The sequence below is a fragment of the Diabrotica virgifera genome, chromosome 4 (assembly GCF_917563875.1).
Source record: "Diabrotica virgifera virgifera chromosome 4, PGI_DIABVI_V3a".
NCBI classification, from domain to species: domain Eukaryota; kingdom Metazoa; phylum Arthropoda; class Insecta; order Coleoptera; family Chrysomelidae; genus Diabrotica; species Diabrotica virgifera.
The window spans coordinates 27458213-27476039 of record NC_065446.1 but is presented as its reverse complement, the minus strand read 5'-3'; the positions used below and the strand labels follow the sequence as shown (position 1 = coordinate 27476039).

The 17827-nt window shown below is 35.0% G+C and overlaps 1 protein-coding gene across 4 annotated transcripts in view; it reads left to right on the top strand.

The window, feature by feature from the left end:
* The window catches only part of LOC114327930 (DNA replication licensing factor MCM4), a 71319-nt gene that overhangs the window by 45692 nt on the left and 7800 nt on the right, over positions 1 to 17827 (top strand). For all 4 annotated transcript variants that reach the window (XM_050648052.1, XM_050648051.1, XM_050648050.1 and 1 more), the window contains 3 exons: positions 2459 to 2576; positions 12769 to 13010; positions 16378 to 16588. In XM_050648052.1, the coding sequence (XP_050504009.1) occupies positions 2459 to 2576; positions 12769 to 13010; positions 16378 to 16588 (571 nt within the window). The remainder of the gene's footprint in view (positions 1 to 2458; positions 2577 to 12768; positions 13011 to 16377; positions 16589 to 17827) is intronic.

The following is a 17827-nucleotide window of genomic DNA, read 5'->3' as shown; positions in this document are numbered from 1 at the left end:
CACACACACACACACACACACACACACACACACACACACACACACACACACACACACACACACACACACACACACACACACACACACACACACACACACACACACACACACACACACACACACACACACACACACACACACACACACACACACACACACACACACACACACACACACACACACACACACACACACACACACACACACACACACACACACACACACACACACACACACACACACACACACACACACACACACACACACACACACACACACACACACACACACACACACACACACACACACACACACACACACACACACACACACACACACACACACACACACACACACACACACACACACACACACACACACACACACACACACACACACACACACACACACACACACACACACACACACACACACACACACACACACACACACACACACACACACACACACACACACACACACACACACACACACACACACACACACACACACACACACACACACACACACACACACACACACACACACACACACACACACACACACACACACACACACACACACACACACACACACACACACACACACACACACACACACACACACACACACACACACACACACACACACACACACACACACACACACACACACACACACACACACACACACACACACACACACACACACACACACACACACACACACACACACACACACACACACACACACACACACACACACACACACACACACACACACACACACACACACACACACACACACACACACACACACACACACACACACACACACACACACACACACACACACACACACACACACACACACACACACACACACACACACACACACACACACACACACACACACACACACACACACACACACACACACACACACACACACACACACACACACACACACACACACACACACACACACACACACACACACACACACACACACACACACACACACACACACACACACACACACACACACACACACACACACACACACACACACACACACACACACACACACACACACACACACACACACACACACACACACACACACACACACACACACACACACACACACACACACACACACACACACACACACACACACACACACACACACACACACACACACACACACACACACACACACACACACACACACACACACACACACACACACACACACACACACACACACACACACACACACACACACACACACACACACACACACACACACACACACACACACACACACACACACACACACACACACACACACACACACACACACACACACACACACACACACACACACACACACACACACACACACACACACACACACACCACACACACACACACACAATATGGCATGTCTTTGATAACTTGTTTACTATGAATTTTGACGTTTATTATTTTCAGTGACAGTAACATTAGCGCATTTGTTTATTTATAAACCTATTGTGTTTGTTTTATAAAGCTATAGTGTGGTAAATATATTATAAGATAGTTATACCTCGTCCAATTTACTTACCGTTGCACGTCATCCGCGCCATAGCCTGTGACACGATACCAACACGAAATATCTAGGCGGTAGGTATGTTCCCCTTTAGAATTATTTTGATTCTAAAAAAGAACACACCCACCGCCTAAATATTTCGTGTTGGTATCGTGTCACAGGCTATGGCGCGGATGACGTGCAACGGTAAGTAAATTGGACGAGGTATAAGTATAAATGTACCATTGTAATATAGTTGGGACAACCTAAATAAATTAAGTTGTAAATATCTTTATCAAAATATAATGTAGTGTATTAGCCATGCTCGAAGACAATGACTCCTGACCGTGAATTAATACGTGAGGTTTACATATTATGTCGTGTATAAAAATGCAGTGTAGGTAAATTCAAGAGTTGTTATAATTACTTACTTGATATGTACAAATGTGTGGTATAGGTAATGATTTGTATTTGTAAACAATTATGGTTGAATCACCGTTTATACGATGTAAATATAAAGTTATCCAAACAATAGAGTTTTAATTAATTGAGACCAAAAAGACATTAACATCACACTATTAAATTACACCATATAACTTTATAAAATATGTACACCGATAATAGTCATTTCCTAATTATTACATTGACAGTATTATATATCAATGATATTACACATCGACGTACGTTTAAGTTAATGGTTTGATTTAACTTGTTTGAAAATGAATCATGACATTTGGGCAAAGATAAAATGTGACAACTATAGAACTGTTTATTTTATTTTATATGAGGAATTAACTTTGTCTTAAGGTTTGCTTCTAAAATGGAGGTCATCCTTATGATTCCAAAATATATAGGTGACTGTATTCATATGTAACATTTTTTTTAGATTCGATTTAATATTTTTGATTCTGGATCCACAAAATGAGATTTTCGATAGACGATTGGCTCGGCATTTAGTTTCACTTTACTACAAAACCAGAGATCAGGAGGACGATGAAATTTTGGTAAGATTTTTGAATATATTGTAATGCGGAACCTACTCTCCCCATATCTACCTGTAAACCTTCCATTTCTTTCTGGAAGGTTTGTACCAGCCCCAGTGTTCGATATTGTTGGGTATAATTTGTAAACAAATTACATTAGCCCAGTAAATGGACGGGAAATACGGCGATACCGTGTAATTTTCAGGGGCAACTCCGAATTGCATGCAAATTTGGATTTAGGTTCTACTTACCCTCCACTTCAAAGTTGAATTTGTGCCGTTGGTTGCTTTTACTTGGGAGGTGACAGTCACCCCTTTTCGAGGGTGAAACAACATACGTTCAAGCTCAGCCCGGAAATGGATAAATTGACTGATTATAAGCAACTGTCTTTCTATACTTTTTTATGTAAGTCAATACTTTTCGAGTTATTTGCGATTGAAAATGTATATTTTTCCGAGTTTCGAGTTATTTGCGATTGAAAAAAATATTTTTACCAAAAATGTAACTTAGAAAAAAACGAAAAGATCTGTGTATTCATAAAGTCTATAGATCCAGCAAAAGCAAATTTGTAGCTCATGAAAAATACATTTTTTTCGTCCAATTCCAAATCGAATATTTCATCGTGAAGTAACTAAAAAATGAAGCATTTTTCGGGAAAAATCCGTTGAAACTTTTTTAAAGTGTTTAACAAAAACTTTATTTCAATAGTTTACAAAAGTTTCTATCATTAACAATCAGCGAGTTACGCTCAAAATAAAGTTGGTCCCCTTCTTTTTGGGTAAAAAAAATCAAATCTCCCCGTGTTTAGTTCCCCAAATGAAATTAATCGTTACCGCTTTACAAACAATTTTTCTTTACTTATCTATTTTTTATTATGATCTGTCAGTTTCACCCGTTTAAAGTGCTTATTTTTGTAAGGGTTATAGTTGAAAGGGCTTGAACGAGTCACTAAATACGAGTGTATGCAAACTTTGAACAGTCATAGCTTAACCATATTTTGTCTTACAGAAAAACAAAATGAAACTAGCATATGTATACCTACATTTTTTTACGCTTTGAGATTTTTCGTATCGCTAATACTTTTTAAGTTATTTTGAAAAAAGATAATTTTTCCGAAATTTTTAGAAAACATTTCTTTACTATAAATCCAATTTTTTTCAAAAATAAGCACTTTAAACCGGTCAAACTTACAGATCATATAAACAATATGCATACATTTAAAGTAAATGGTAAAGCGGTAACGATTAATTTTATAGAGTGCTAAATAGAGGAAGATTTTCACGATTTTTTTTTACCAAAAAATCTTTTTTTCAGCGTGACTCGTTTATTTTTGATGTTAGAAACTTTTGTAAAAAAATAAAAATAAAGCTTTTTTTAAACACTAAAATGTTAATAAGTTTTTCCCGAAAATTGCTTAATTTTTCGGTGATTTCACGGTGAAATATTCGATTTGGATTTAGACGAATAAGAACTTATTTTTCATGAGCTAGAACTTTGCTTTTACTCGTTTTATAGGCTTTACTGATATATCAGTTTTTTAGTTTTTTTATCGGATCTACGAAAAAAGGTCGCCAACAATTGGTCGAGCGAAAAAATGTCGCGCACATTTGAGCGCGTATCAAAAGGTCGCCGGCGAAAAAACAGCGCCGACGAAATAAGGTCGCGTGCAATTGATCGCGCGAAAAAAGATCGCGTCAGAAAATATGTTTTCATTTGCATACTTTAACTTTCCTTCACACTTAATCCAGGCTTAGGTCAGATTTAGATGATGCAATAGAACTAAAGGATTGCTGTTAAATAATGACCCAAACAGTTAAATATTTTCTTATTAGTCATTTTAACCTATTGGTAAAAAATATTTCGTCAACCCAATATTGACTTCTAAATGACTTTAGTTTTATTTTCCACTTTAAATAATAGGAAAATAATTGGAAGTAAATAATCCTATTTGAAATTGATCATGTAAAATGTTCGACCAATTTAATGGTCGAATTAAGGTAATTTTAACTGTAAATGTTGTAGGGAAAGTACCTAGAGGTATTATTTCACGACTTGGCAGTGTCGCAAAATTTACCCTTGGTTATTTAAGAGTAAGTTTTAATATAAGCTTAATATATTTTACAGGGTATATACTACATATAGATAGGGTAGGTTAAGGGCTACCATCTTTATTAAAATAAAATTTCCCAAATAAAATAATGATATTGTGGTTAAAAATTATATAACAGGCACAATTTCATTAATACATTGTCACTGGTGAGTACTTATTGAAGATATCATAGTTAAAGAATACATTTATATTAATAACAGATTTGCATACTTTAACTTTCCTTCACACTTTATCCAGGCTTAGGACTGGCAGTTAGTAACTGGCGTGTTTAAAAGTTTTTTTAATTTTAATTTTTTTATTTTTTTCTAATTTTTTTTTTTTATTTTTTTTTTTTTGTGTTTTTTTAATTTTTATTTTTTTTTTATTTTTTTTAAATTTTTTTTTTATTTGTTTTTTAGTTTTTTATACTTGCAGTTGAAAATTTTGGGCAATTCCTCTTAAATATTCTAGATTTGGCCGGTTCCCGTATTGCAAACAAATCGTTTTTATTCGCCGCGCTGTATCTTTATAAATTTTTTTTTGAGGTTGTTGGTTTCCAGCTATGTATTGCTCCACTTTTAATCGATTTAAACTCTCTTCTTTCTTTAGCCCCGTAATAAACTTCCATAGATTTGGGTGTGCTGCATTTAATATCGAGGAGAAGCTGTTGTGCCAACCTTCGACAGCATTATTAGTACGCGGTAGATCTTCCTCTATAAATTCGAAGCAATTCCAAAGATTCCTTGGAAACATTGGCGGTCTTCTTTGTTGTCGTCGATCCAATCTGCCTATCCATACATCCTCAAAGTAGTTTATTAAAGGTGTTAGTAAATTTTCATTTTGAGTGTAAAACTCGCTGTCCAGTAGCTCTCCGAATGTTGCAACAACATCTACTCCAGGTACGAAGGCTAGGGCTGCCAATTGTCGCAGATGTAGAGCAAAATTCGCGTCTTCTGTATAAACTTGTTGCAGTCCTGTACCTTGCATGTTTCTCCACAAACATTGTGTGAAATGAAAGAAACATCCACGGATTCTGACTTCAGGAAACTCTTGTTGTAAAGCATTAATTGCTGCTTTTTCATAATCCACCATTATTGTTGTAGGACGTAAACCTGGTCGTAACGTTTTTAATTCATGGAAGAGTCGAGTGTATGTTGCCTGAGTTTTATTAGGAAGTAGAGCAAAAACAGTTGGAATAACGTTGCTATACTGTACGCCATGTATTGTATACAGCTGACCAAACAATAGAGGAGTACATGTGAATGTTCCATCGGCATACCAGTGTTCACAGCTCGCCATCAAAGTTAAATTTCATTCTGTATCGAGCATCGAAACAAAACGGACGTGTTGGCTCTCCGTGTTTACAAAGAGTTTTTCAGTGCTGCAAATAAATTTATTAATAAACAATTGAAATAGATAAGACACATCATTATCGAAAGCGATAAAATACCAATTAGTGATAAAGTGATCAGTCAATGAAATGAAAAAAATTACCAGATTGTCGATAGTCTGAGTAAGTAGTTAATTTTTATTTGCTAATTGTTTTTGTTAAATCATTTAAAATTTCTGAATAGAGATTCCATATAAAACTGTGCTCGTGACTCAGTGTAAAATGGAAATTCAAGTAGAAACACAATAAAATGTTTCCACAACCAGATTTATACCAATCGCAAAATGAAGCGATATCATTACAGCAGGATAATGTGCTGTTTCAAGAAAACTATCAACGTTCACAAAATGAACAAATGCTATTTAGCAGTTGGAAATTATCTGAGGCCGAGAAGAACAAGGCCTTGGAAGCAACTCGTCAACTACAAAACCAGCTAATTAACATGCAAAAAATGTTTGATGAATTAAATGAAAAATATACACTTCTCGAGAAAAAACTGTCTAACAATATCGATAAACAGACGGTTGAGTATCATACAGACGAAGATGATCTTGCACAGGAAACAGAGTGGATTCGTGCGAAAAACAGGAAAAAGAGGAAAATGGACACTTCCCTAACACCACCACGAGAAGAATATAACAACACAAAAAGTCCTGAAAAACCTAAAATAATTGAGAAACCCCCACCGATTATAGTAGAAGGGGAGAACAACTTTAACGATCTTCATGCTATGGTACTTAGCTACCAAAATTCTCAAATAAAAGTCATCAACGACAAAACTATAAAAATTAATGTACAAAAAGAGGAAGATTTTAAACTGCTTACCGCAGCATTAAATGATAAGAAATATTCATGGCATTCCTATGAAAACAAGCAAAATAGGCCCATTAAAGTAATGGCCACTGGATTACATCATTCTGTAAAGCCTAATAATATTGTCCAAGAAATGAGGAGACGTGGCTATAAGCTCATCGAAGCTACACCCAAGCTAAAGTATAATACTAAACAACCTCTTAATATGTTCATGTTATCATTCAGACACGATGAAAATATCGATAAAATATTCGGAATTTCTGATATATTACAAGTTAGAGTTCAGATTTTGCCGTTAAGAAAATCCAGACTCGTGCCTCAATGCAAAAAATGCCAAGCTTTTGGTCATACGCAAAAATATTGCGCAAAGCAACCACGATGTGTTAGATGTACCGGAAAGCACCTGACTATCGATTGTGATAAACCTAAAAATGCCCAACCAAAATGTGTCCACTGTGGAGAAAGTCATCCTGCAAACTACAGAGGATGCATGGTAGCAAAAGAAATGCAGAAGTTAAAAGACAATCGAAATAAGAGAACTACAATACCTAAACAACCACAAAGGGTGCAGCAGCAGAATCCGATATACAAAACCAACGAAAACAAAAAAACCTACAGCCAAGCTGCTAGAGGTAATATAGAAATTGAAAGTACTAACCCAAAACACAGCTCTAACATTGAGAGCACTCTCCAACAAATACTGGAAACACTGACCAAAATGGATGAGCGTATTACTAGATTAGAATATAGCACCAAAGGAGCTATTCCTAAGAATTTTAATGCCAGATAGTCTGAGGATAATGGAATGGAATGCAAATGGACTACTGCAGCATCAACAAGAACTGCAGACTGTCCTAGACATTGAAAAAATAGACATTTGTCTCATTTCTGAAACACACTTTACAAATGAAACCTACATTCATTTTAAAGGATTTAAAGTATACCATACCTTACATCCGGATAATACAGCCAGAGGTGGTAGTGCTATCATAATAAAAGAAACAATTAGACATCATCAAGAAATATGCTACAAAACAGAAATGTTCCAAGCTACTTCAGTATGTGTTAAAACAAAATCTTTTGAGCTTATCGTTACCGCTGTCTACTCTCCACCAAAACATAACCTCAAAAAAGATCAATATCTAGAATTTTTGAATAGACATGGCAAAAGATTTATAATTGGTGGTGATTTTAATGCCAAGCACACCCATTGGGGTTCTAGGATAATTACAACAAAGGGGAAGGAACTCTTGCAGGCAGTTAAGCAATTAAAATGTGAAACACTTTCAACAGGTAAACCGACTTATTGGCCTACTGATTCCAACAAAATTCCAGACCTGATTGATTTTTTTATAACTAGAAATATTTCTGTTAATTATTTACATATTGAAGAAGCTTGGGACATGAACTCCGATCATTCACCCATCCTTCTCACAGTTAGCGATACTGTTATTCAAAGCCAGCCACCTCCTAAACTGACTAATAGACTAACAGATTGGCGGAGTTTTCAGCTTCACTTAGAAGAAACAATCAATCTCAAAGTTTCACTAAAAACTAGATATGAACTTGATGAAGAAACGGAATGTTTTGTTAAACAAGTTCAACAAGCCGCTTGGAATAACTCACCTGAACTGATTCATAGAGTTAAAGGTAATAATTACCCTAAAGAAATTAGAAAGCTAATCGAAGAAAAAAGAAAACTCAGAAGGATCTGGCAACGCTCTAGAGCTCCATCTGATAAAACAAAACTAAATAATGCTACACAACAGCTTAAAAGAGAAATTAAAAAAAATAAAAACGAATCAATTAGTAACTATCTAAGAGAATTGACAAATGATAGCACAACTGATTATTCCCTCTGGAGAGCCACTAAGAAATTAAAACGACCGATAATGCAAAATTCCCCACTAAGAAATACAGATGGAAGCTGGGCAAAAAGCAATTTAGAGAAGGCTAATAAATTTGCTGAATATCTCGAGGAAACATTCCAGCCAAATGAAGGTGATAACACACTGCAATGGGAAAATGCCACACAGGAAGAAGGTGAAATTAAACTAGTCACCCCAAAAGAAGTGGCCGACGAAATTAAATCAAACATCAATCCCAGGAAAGCACCTGGGTTTGACTTAATTACTGGGGAAATCTTAAAACAACTTCCTAGAAAAGCCATAGTAAAACTGACATATCTCATAAATGCCTCGTTCAGATTAAGATATATTCCCAAGATATGGAAAGTGGCTGAGGTCATAATGATCCTTAAACCTGGAAAACAACCAAATACAGTATCATCGTACAGACCGATTTCATTGCTACCCGTAATTTCAAAGCTGTACGAGAAGCTTTTGCTGAAAAGGTTGAAACCTCTCATAGATGCTAAGGCTCTAATTCCATCACACCAGTTTGGGTTTCGAGAAAGTCATTCAACTATCGACCAAGTCCATAGAATAACGGATATAATAGAGAGGTCGCTAGAAGGAAAGAAAGTTTGCTCAGCTGTCTTCCTCGACGTAGCGCAAGCTTTTGATAAGGTATGGCACGAAGGACTTAAGTACAAATTAAGCAGGATTTTGCCAAGACAATACAGAGAATTATTGGAATCTTATATATCAGAGAGAGTTTTTAGGGTTAAGCAAGAAGAAGCCTACTCGGAACTAAAGGAAATCAATGCAGGAGTACCACAAGGTAGTGTGATAGGACCGGTCCTATACCTATTATACACTAGTGATATCCCTGAAGTACAACATAATACAATAGCTACCTTTGCTGATGACACTGCCGTCTTAGCCGTAGGTGAAGACCATGAAGAAGCAGCAAGAAAATTACAAATATCTCTTAACAGACTTAACGAGTGGACTAAACGCTGGCGAATTAAATTAAACGAAATGAAGTCAGTGCATATAAATTTTACAAACAAGAAAAATCAATACATTCCTGTTAACTTAAATAATACTCAGATACCATATGCCGACACCGCAAAGTATTTGGGTATTACACTAGACGCTAGGCTACGCTGGAAGGCCCATGTTAAAAAGAAACGAGAACAGCTTAACATGAAGTATAAAAAAATGTATTGGCTATTGGGAAGACAATCCACTCTCTCAATCTACAATAAAATACTTTTGTATAAACAGATTATAAAACCTATATGGACATATGGCATCCAACTATGGGGCTGCGCTAGTAATACAAATTTAATTATCATTCAACGATTCCAAAACAAAGTGCTAAGGAGCATTGTCAACGCTCCATGGTACTATAGGAACAGTGATCTCCATAGGGACCTAGACATGGATACTGTTAACAAGACCATAGAAAAATTTGCCAAGAGTCACGAACAACGACTTCTTCAACACGTCAATGTTGAGGCCATCCAGCTCCTCGACAACACGGATCTAGCTAGAAGACTCAAGAGGAAGAAACCCTTCGAGTTAGTTAAGTGAAAAATAGTGCACGGTGCAAGTGATGGTACAAGTTAAAATTTGTGCAATATATTAACAGAACCTAGGGGGTACTATCGAGTTTGTCCTTAGTCTGAAGTTTTTTAGTAGTAATTTAGGTTAGAAATAAGTTGCTCATTGATCACATTATTTGATCAGATTGTAATGTTCTTAAGCATCTTATTGGTGTTTAATAAATAAAAAAAAAAAAAAAAAAAAAAAAAAGTTAAATTTCTTTCAGTGGAAAATATTAAAATTCTCTGTTCGTTTGGACCACTGTCAAATAAAAGAAACGGTTCGCCGTTATTGTTTCTGGTGTATTCTTCCGGAATAATAAGCTCTGTTAAGCTTCTTGGATTTGCCGGAATAGCTTCCACTCTTTGGCGTGTGTTCTGAATAGTTCGCTTTAGGGATGAAATAGAAGGTAGCTGCCCAGTTGCACCCACAGACACTTCTTGTGAAACGGTAGCTATGATTCCTTATGTTGTTAGTTCAACTTGATGAGCCAGTTCTTTCATTCTGTTACAAGCCTTTTTTGCTTCTAATATTGACGCATCGGCAACGTGGTTGTGACTTATACTTTTCACTACTTATCTCCCACTGTGTGAACTCTCCCGGTACATTTATGCTTATTGTACTGAGCGCACTTCCAAATTGTCTTTTGATCAATCGTTTTTTCCTTTCTATGGATATATCCATTATACACCAACATATTGGCACCTTTTTGACTCTTTACGTAAGTTAAGACCATCTTGACAAATCGACAAGCTAATGAATAATGAGATATACGATATTTTTCCCATCTTCTTATACATCCAAAATACATTAAAAAGTAATAAAAGTACGTTTCACGAATATGGAATAATAATTACCACATTAGTGAATAACGCACAATTAGACAAAGAACTTTTGTACAATATTTATTTTAGCATTTCCAATAATGTCTTATCGTAATGACTTCATGGAATTCCTAATAAATACCTACACAATAAGGTGCCCTTATCTAAACTACTTATTCTTCACTAATCTGCATAACGACTTTCTACTAAGAACCAATTATGCTAATTACCGGTCTCTGAAAATACCAAAAATAGGTAAACTGGTACCTGGTATTCGTTTGTATGTAATATATACTGTAAATAGAACTATTATTACTGTACATTTTTAACGATATCCGATTAGGAAGAGCAAACACTTTTAAACACGCCAGTTTTTTGCTGACAGTCCTAAGCCTGTAAAAAGTGTGAAGGAAAGTACCTTTCTGAATTTAGATCCATATATTAAAATTATTCACGTAGAACAAAAAAAATACTTTCTTCATGTTAAAAATTGTTCAATTTTCAAGTATATTCACTTGAATAACCTGAAAATACCATATGAAATAATTTCCCATTCTCCTATATTTCCCATCTTCCTACACATCCAAAATACATTAAAAAGTATTTAGATATACGTTATTTTTCCCATCTTCTTATACATCCACAATACATTAAAAAGTAATTAGATGGAATTCCAAGACTAATCGGCTCATAATGCATAAAGTTAAAGTATGCAAATAGAATTTCTTTAGAACCTTTTTGAAAACCAATTGAATGGTTTTAATAATGTAAAACATGACGCGATCTTTTTTCGCGCGATCAATTGCACGCGACCTTATTTCGTCGGCGCTGTTTTTTCGCCGGCGACCTTTTGATACGCGCTCAAATGTGCGCGACATTTTTTCGCTCGACCAATTGTTGGCGACCTTTTTTCGCGACACCTTTTTTATCAGCTACACTTTTGATAAGAATATTTTTTTCGATAAAATATTATACTTTTTATACTTTTTAATAATATACTTTTTAAGTTATTTGCGAAAAACCGCCTGAGAACGTAGTTTTTTTGTCGAAAAATAAACATTTTCAATCGCAAATAACTCGAAAAGTGCTGACTTACATAAAAAACTCTATAGAACGAAAGTTGCTTATAATCAGTCAATTTATCCAATTCCGGGCTTATTTTAAACACGCGTTTTTTCACCCCCGAGAAGGGATTACTGTCACCCGCAAGTAAAAGCAACCAACGGCACAAATTCAACTTTGAAGTGGAGGGTAAGTAGAACCTAAATCCAAATTTTCATGCAATTCGGAGTTGCCCCTGAAAATTACACCCCAAAACGGTCATTTATTGGGCTATATGTTTTGATATAAATTGTGAATGTAATAAATTAAAATAAAGACTAATAATTTAACACGTTCGCTGCGTATATTTTTTAAGTACTTATCCCAGAACCTGAAATAATTTTTGTAATGTAATGTAAGTGAGCTCATGTCGCTCATCGCCGACATCCGCACTGGAAAGGGAAACCGAATGTCGCCCATGAGCGACATACGCATCGAACGTGTTAAGAAAAACCTTTTTAAAACACTATTTTAAAGGGTGTATCATAATCAATTACGTTTCTAACTACTAGTAATCAACGTTTTAATCTATGTTTCATTTTAGGACATGTCAATTTTAAGAGATTACATATCTTATGCTAAAGAACATATAAATCCCAAATTAAGCGATGAAGCCTCCCAGAAGTTGATTCAGTGCTACGTAGACATGAGGAAAATTGGTTCTGGAAGAGGCCAGATATCGGCATATCCCAGACAATTGGAATCGTTGATCCGCCTTTCAGAAGCTCACGCCAAGGTCAGATTTTCTGAAAAAGTAGAAGTGGAAGATGTTGAAGAAGCTGACAGGTAAATTTTTTCGCTCTCTTTATTTACTGATTGCAACATGATTGTTTGTTGTTCAACTTTGCCAGGCCTCAACATTAAAAGGATATAAGAATGGTCATTCAAAATAGCATAATTTGATTTCCGTTGCTTAATTATTCTACTTCTTCTGCTTCATGTGTCTTGTCCATTGCAGACGTTGGTTATCATCATAGCAATTCTAATTTTGTTTGCTACGTTTCTAAATAACTTGATCGTGTTAGTCCAAATCATTGGCGTAAGTTTTGAAGCCATGAGTGTCTTCTTCTTCCGAGTCCTAGTTTGCTCTCTATTTTACCCTGCATATCAGTTGCAGTATACGATATTTATCATGTCTCGTAATATGACCGAGGTATTAAAGTTTCCGTTTCTTAATTGTGAAAGAGATTTTTTTTTGTTTTCCCATTGGACGCAATACGTCGGTACGCCAACATTTCGAATACCTACAGCTTTTTTAATAATGTTTCCGTTATTGTCCAGGCCTCTGCGCCATACAGTAAAACTGGAAATATGTACATAACATTTTAGCAGCTGTATTTTAAGTGGGAGAGATATATCGCAATGGGTGAATATATTTCTCATGTTGTCAAATGCTGCTCTGTACTTTTTTACTCTAGATATTTCGGTTGTTTGATCCCATTTCGAGTTAACGACTGTTCCAAGGTATACATTATGAGTCTTCGTGTTGAATTAATTGGTTTTTTATTTTCAATTGTCTGGCACGTTTTTGAGTTTTGCTCACCAGCATCCATTTTGTTTTATTACCAATAGCTCTTCTTCGGCAAATGATAAATATTGTAGTTTCAAAGTCAAAAGACGGGAAAACTATGCATTTTTCGAGGATAACTTGTTGAAACTAATTTAAAGTATTTAAAAATATCTATCTTCAGAAATAAAAAAAGTCTATAGCTTAAAAATTAAGTGACTTATAATGAAAAGAATGTCAGTCCCTATTTTTTTAGCGAAAAAGTGATCGGAAGCAACCTCCTAATCACCACCCCAATTAAAATTAGTCATTGACCTTATTTGATCTTTTTATTTATGTAGTATTAATAGGTTCTAAAAGTTTGATAGACTTCGAATGATTAGTTTAAAAAAAAAATGGAGTTAAAAGCGAATAACGAATTTTTGTAGTTTGGAAAAAAATGGCTTTATCTTCAAAATAGAAAGATTATCATCAGATATACGAAAAAATGTTTAAATATGAAATTGTAGCTTATTTAATTCCCAAGAACTTGGTTTGCAAAAATTTTTTCTACGGCAAAAATTGAGTGAGCTATTGACAATTAAAACTTGTAATAGCATGCAAAAACCACCTTTACCAACCCTTTCAAAGTCACCTCTTTTCGCGACTGAGGATTTTAAAAATATTTAATATTAATAGGATTATAGATCTTGTAAAAATCTACAAAATTCTTTTTACCAAACTTTCTAAGATAAAAAATAAAAAAGTTACGGTTAAAAAATCAATATATTTTTTTGAGAAAAAAAAAGGAGAAATCCAACTGGAAGCATAACAATGTAAGTTAACGGTGTTTTTAGTCATTGGCCTTATTCATTTTAATTTATTTATGTATTATTAATAGATTCTAGAAGTTTGACTGGCTTAGAATTATTAGTTTTTAAAAAACAGGAGTTAAATTGAATAACGAATTTTTGTAGTTTTGTAAAAAATGCCATTTTCTTCAGAATAGAAAGATTAGCATCAGAAATACGAAAAAATGTTTAAATATGAAATTGTAGGTTATTTAATTCCCAAGAAGTTGGTTTAAAAAATTTTTTCTACGGCAAAAATTGAGTGAATCGTAAATATTATCGAAAAACATTGATTTTTTCGATCTAAAACTAACACTTTCGATAGCGAATAAATCGAAAACTATTCATTTTATCAAAAAATGTATAGAGCGTTTTTTGCTTAGAATAAATGTTTTTACCAACTTTTGCGGTCAAATTATAATAAAAAATTTCCACCCCGGGATGGGGTGGCAACACCCCCATGGTAAAAGCACCTTTCGGCATCATATAGATTTTGATACTTGGACTATCCACTACTTATTTTCAAATTTTCAAGCAAATCGTTCCATTCTGTAAAAATTGCGAGGTGAAAAGCTTCGGTTCCTGGACTAAAGAACATGATGCCGGACTTACATGCGGCTCCAACTTTGGGCTTCGTTTGCAACTACTAGAATGAAGTTAGCATGTAGACCTCATAGGGGAATATTGACACAGAAACATGATCATATTGATTGAAAAAAAAAACAAAATTTATTTTGGCGCTTATATCACTTGCTCGACCATTCTTCGCATGTCAATTCTCCATTGATTTGTATACCTTCGTTTGCTTCTTCTTCTTCTTAGCATTCTATCGTCCACTTTTGGACATAGGCCTCTTCCAACTCCTCCCATCGGTCTCTATCCTGAGCAACATATTTCCAATTTGTTCCGGCTAAATCATCAACCCACTTCATCTGTGGTCTTCTCAGTCGATTACTTTCGCAATGTCTCCAGTGTTGTATTGTTGCATTCTAATGTTGGTCTTTTTGTCTAGCAGTGTGCCTACGAAGTTCCATTTAAGTTTGGCAACTTCTATTGTTATGCCCTCGACTTTTGTTTTTGATCTTACCCAGTTGTTCCTCTTTTTATGTCAGTCATATACCTAACATTGCTCTTTCTGTTGTGGCTAGTTTATTCATATTTGCCTTGGTTAGGGTCCAGGTTTGATATGGTTCTTTTCATGAGCATTTTTCAGTGCGTCACAAATGATAGAAAAAAAGGTTAGTCCGTGATAAATACACATTTATGACATTTATTCTAACATGACATTTTAGTTAAATCTGACAGTTGTCACATTTTATTTGCAATTTGGTATAAAGACAAATCAATTTTGTTTATTGCATTTATAAAATGGTATTTTCTTTGATTTGTATAGTCTTATAAATTGTACAGATTAAATTTTTTTTATATAGAATAATATAATATTATTTAATATTATATTATTAGCGCCATCTATTGACAACTAGATTAAATGTTATAAATGTCACCGACGAATCAGCGACGTGCGTTTTTTTCTGTCACATACAATTTAATGCGTTAGAGAGAAATCGAAAAACTGTGACGCACTGAAAAATGCTCATGAAAAGAACCATATCCATATTATGTCATGATAGTAAGGATGCACTGGTTGAACACTTTGCTCCTCAAGTATTGGGGTATTTTGCAGTTCTTAAGTATCTAACTAAGTTTTCCAAATCCAAATTCGTTTGTTTCATCCAGTGCTTATCATTATTTATTCTACTATGAAAATAGATTAAACATATAGAAATTATTTTGTATATACCAATTTATTTTACAGGTTACATCGTGAAGCTCTTAAACAATCCGCAACAGATCCTCTCTCAGGTAAAATCGATGTTGGTATTCTTACAACTGGTTTAAGCAGTGCTGCTAGAAAACGCAGACTTGAATTAGCACAGACGGTTAAGGAACTCATTGAAAGTAAAGGGCAGGTACCTACATACAGTTATCCTAAGCTGTTTTCAGAATTAAAAGAGAATTCTACTTTGGTAAGTATGATTCTTATTATATCATCCAAATAATATCCAAAATTTTAAATATTTTCTTGGTATGTACATATCGTCGGCTTAGGGACACACAAACCTAACTACATTTCAGGTAAGGGCGAACTTCCTATGATAATATCATAGTCCGCCCTTACCTGAAATGTAGTTAGGTTTGTGTGTTCCTAAGCCGACGATATGTCTGTTTTGATATCAGTTCTAGTGACCATCCTCTTCTTCATGTACCATGTCCTTTCAGAACGTTGGTTACCATCATAGCTATCCCAATTTTATTCACTGCCACCCTAAATAGCATGCTTGTATCAACACAATACCAATCTCACAAATTCTTTAACCTTCCGATTACCAACCTTTTTTGTTACACGGATGACCAAGGGAGGGAAAAATGACCCCAGGTCAAAAATGGCAATTAACAAAAAAATTAAGGTTTTTTTTATTTTTTTAAAAATTTTTTTATGGCATGGACTTTAGCCAGTCACAACATGAGTATTAGTGTCATGTGTAGTGTGTATGTTGAAAGTGTTTTGTTACTTTGCAAAGTCGACGTCATTAGCGTAAAACTACTTGGAATTACACATAATAGACGGTATTTTACTAAACATCAACTTCAATATATATTTTTTATTCATAAAATATAGGGATTTTTTTTTACTTCAAAATATGAGGATATCCAGAATGATATTAAAGTCAAATAAAAAAATAATGAGTTAAAAATTGAAAATACTTTTGAATTTATTAAAGAAAAACATACTCTGGGGTCACAATTTCCCCTGCTTGGTCATCCGAAGGTTAACCATGAGGTTCTTCTTCGTCTGGACTGCGTTTGCTTGCTATTTTTCCTTGCATAATATTTTGCAGCAACCCATATTTCGGACCTCTCATTACATGTCCGAAATACTCTAGCTTTCTCTTTGATGCTTTTTATAATCTCAGTCTTGCTGAGACGTTCTACCATTGTGGAGTTTCGAATCTTCTCCACCCAGGAAACTTTTAGAATTCTTCTATAGCACTACATTTCGAAAGCCTCAAGGCAATTTAGATCGATTTTATTCACAGTCCAGGACTCGACACCGTAAAGTAAGACCGAGAATACCTAGCAGCGAAGTAGGCAGATCCTCAATGCCAATTTTAGGTTTCTGTTACCAGTGGCGTAGCGTAATGGGGGCGGCTCGCCCCGGGCGGCACTTTTTAGGGGGCGGCAAAATTTAACAATAAATAATAAAA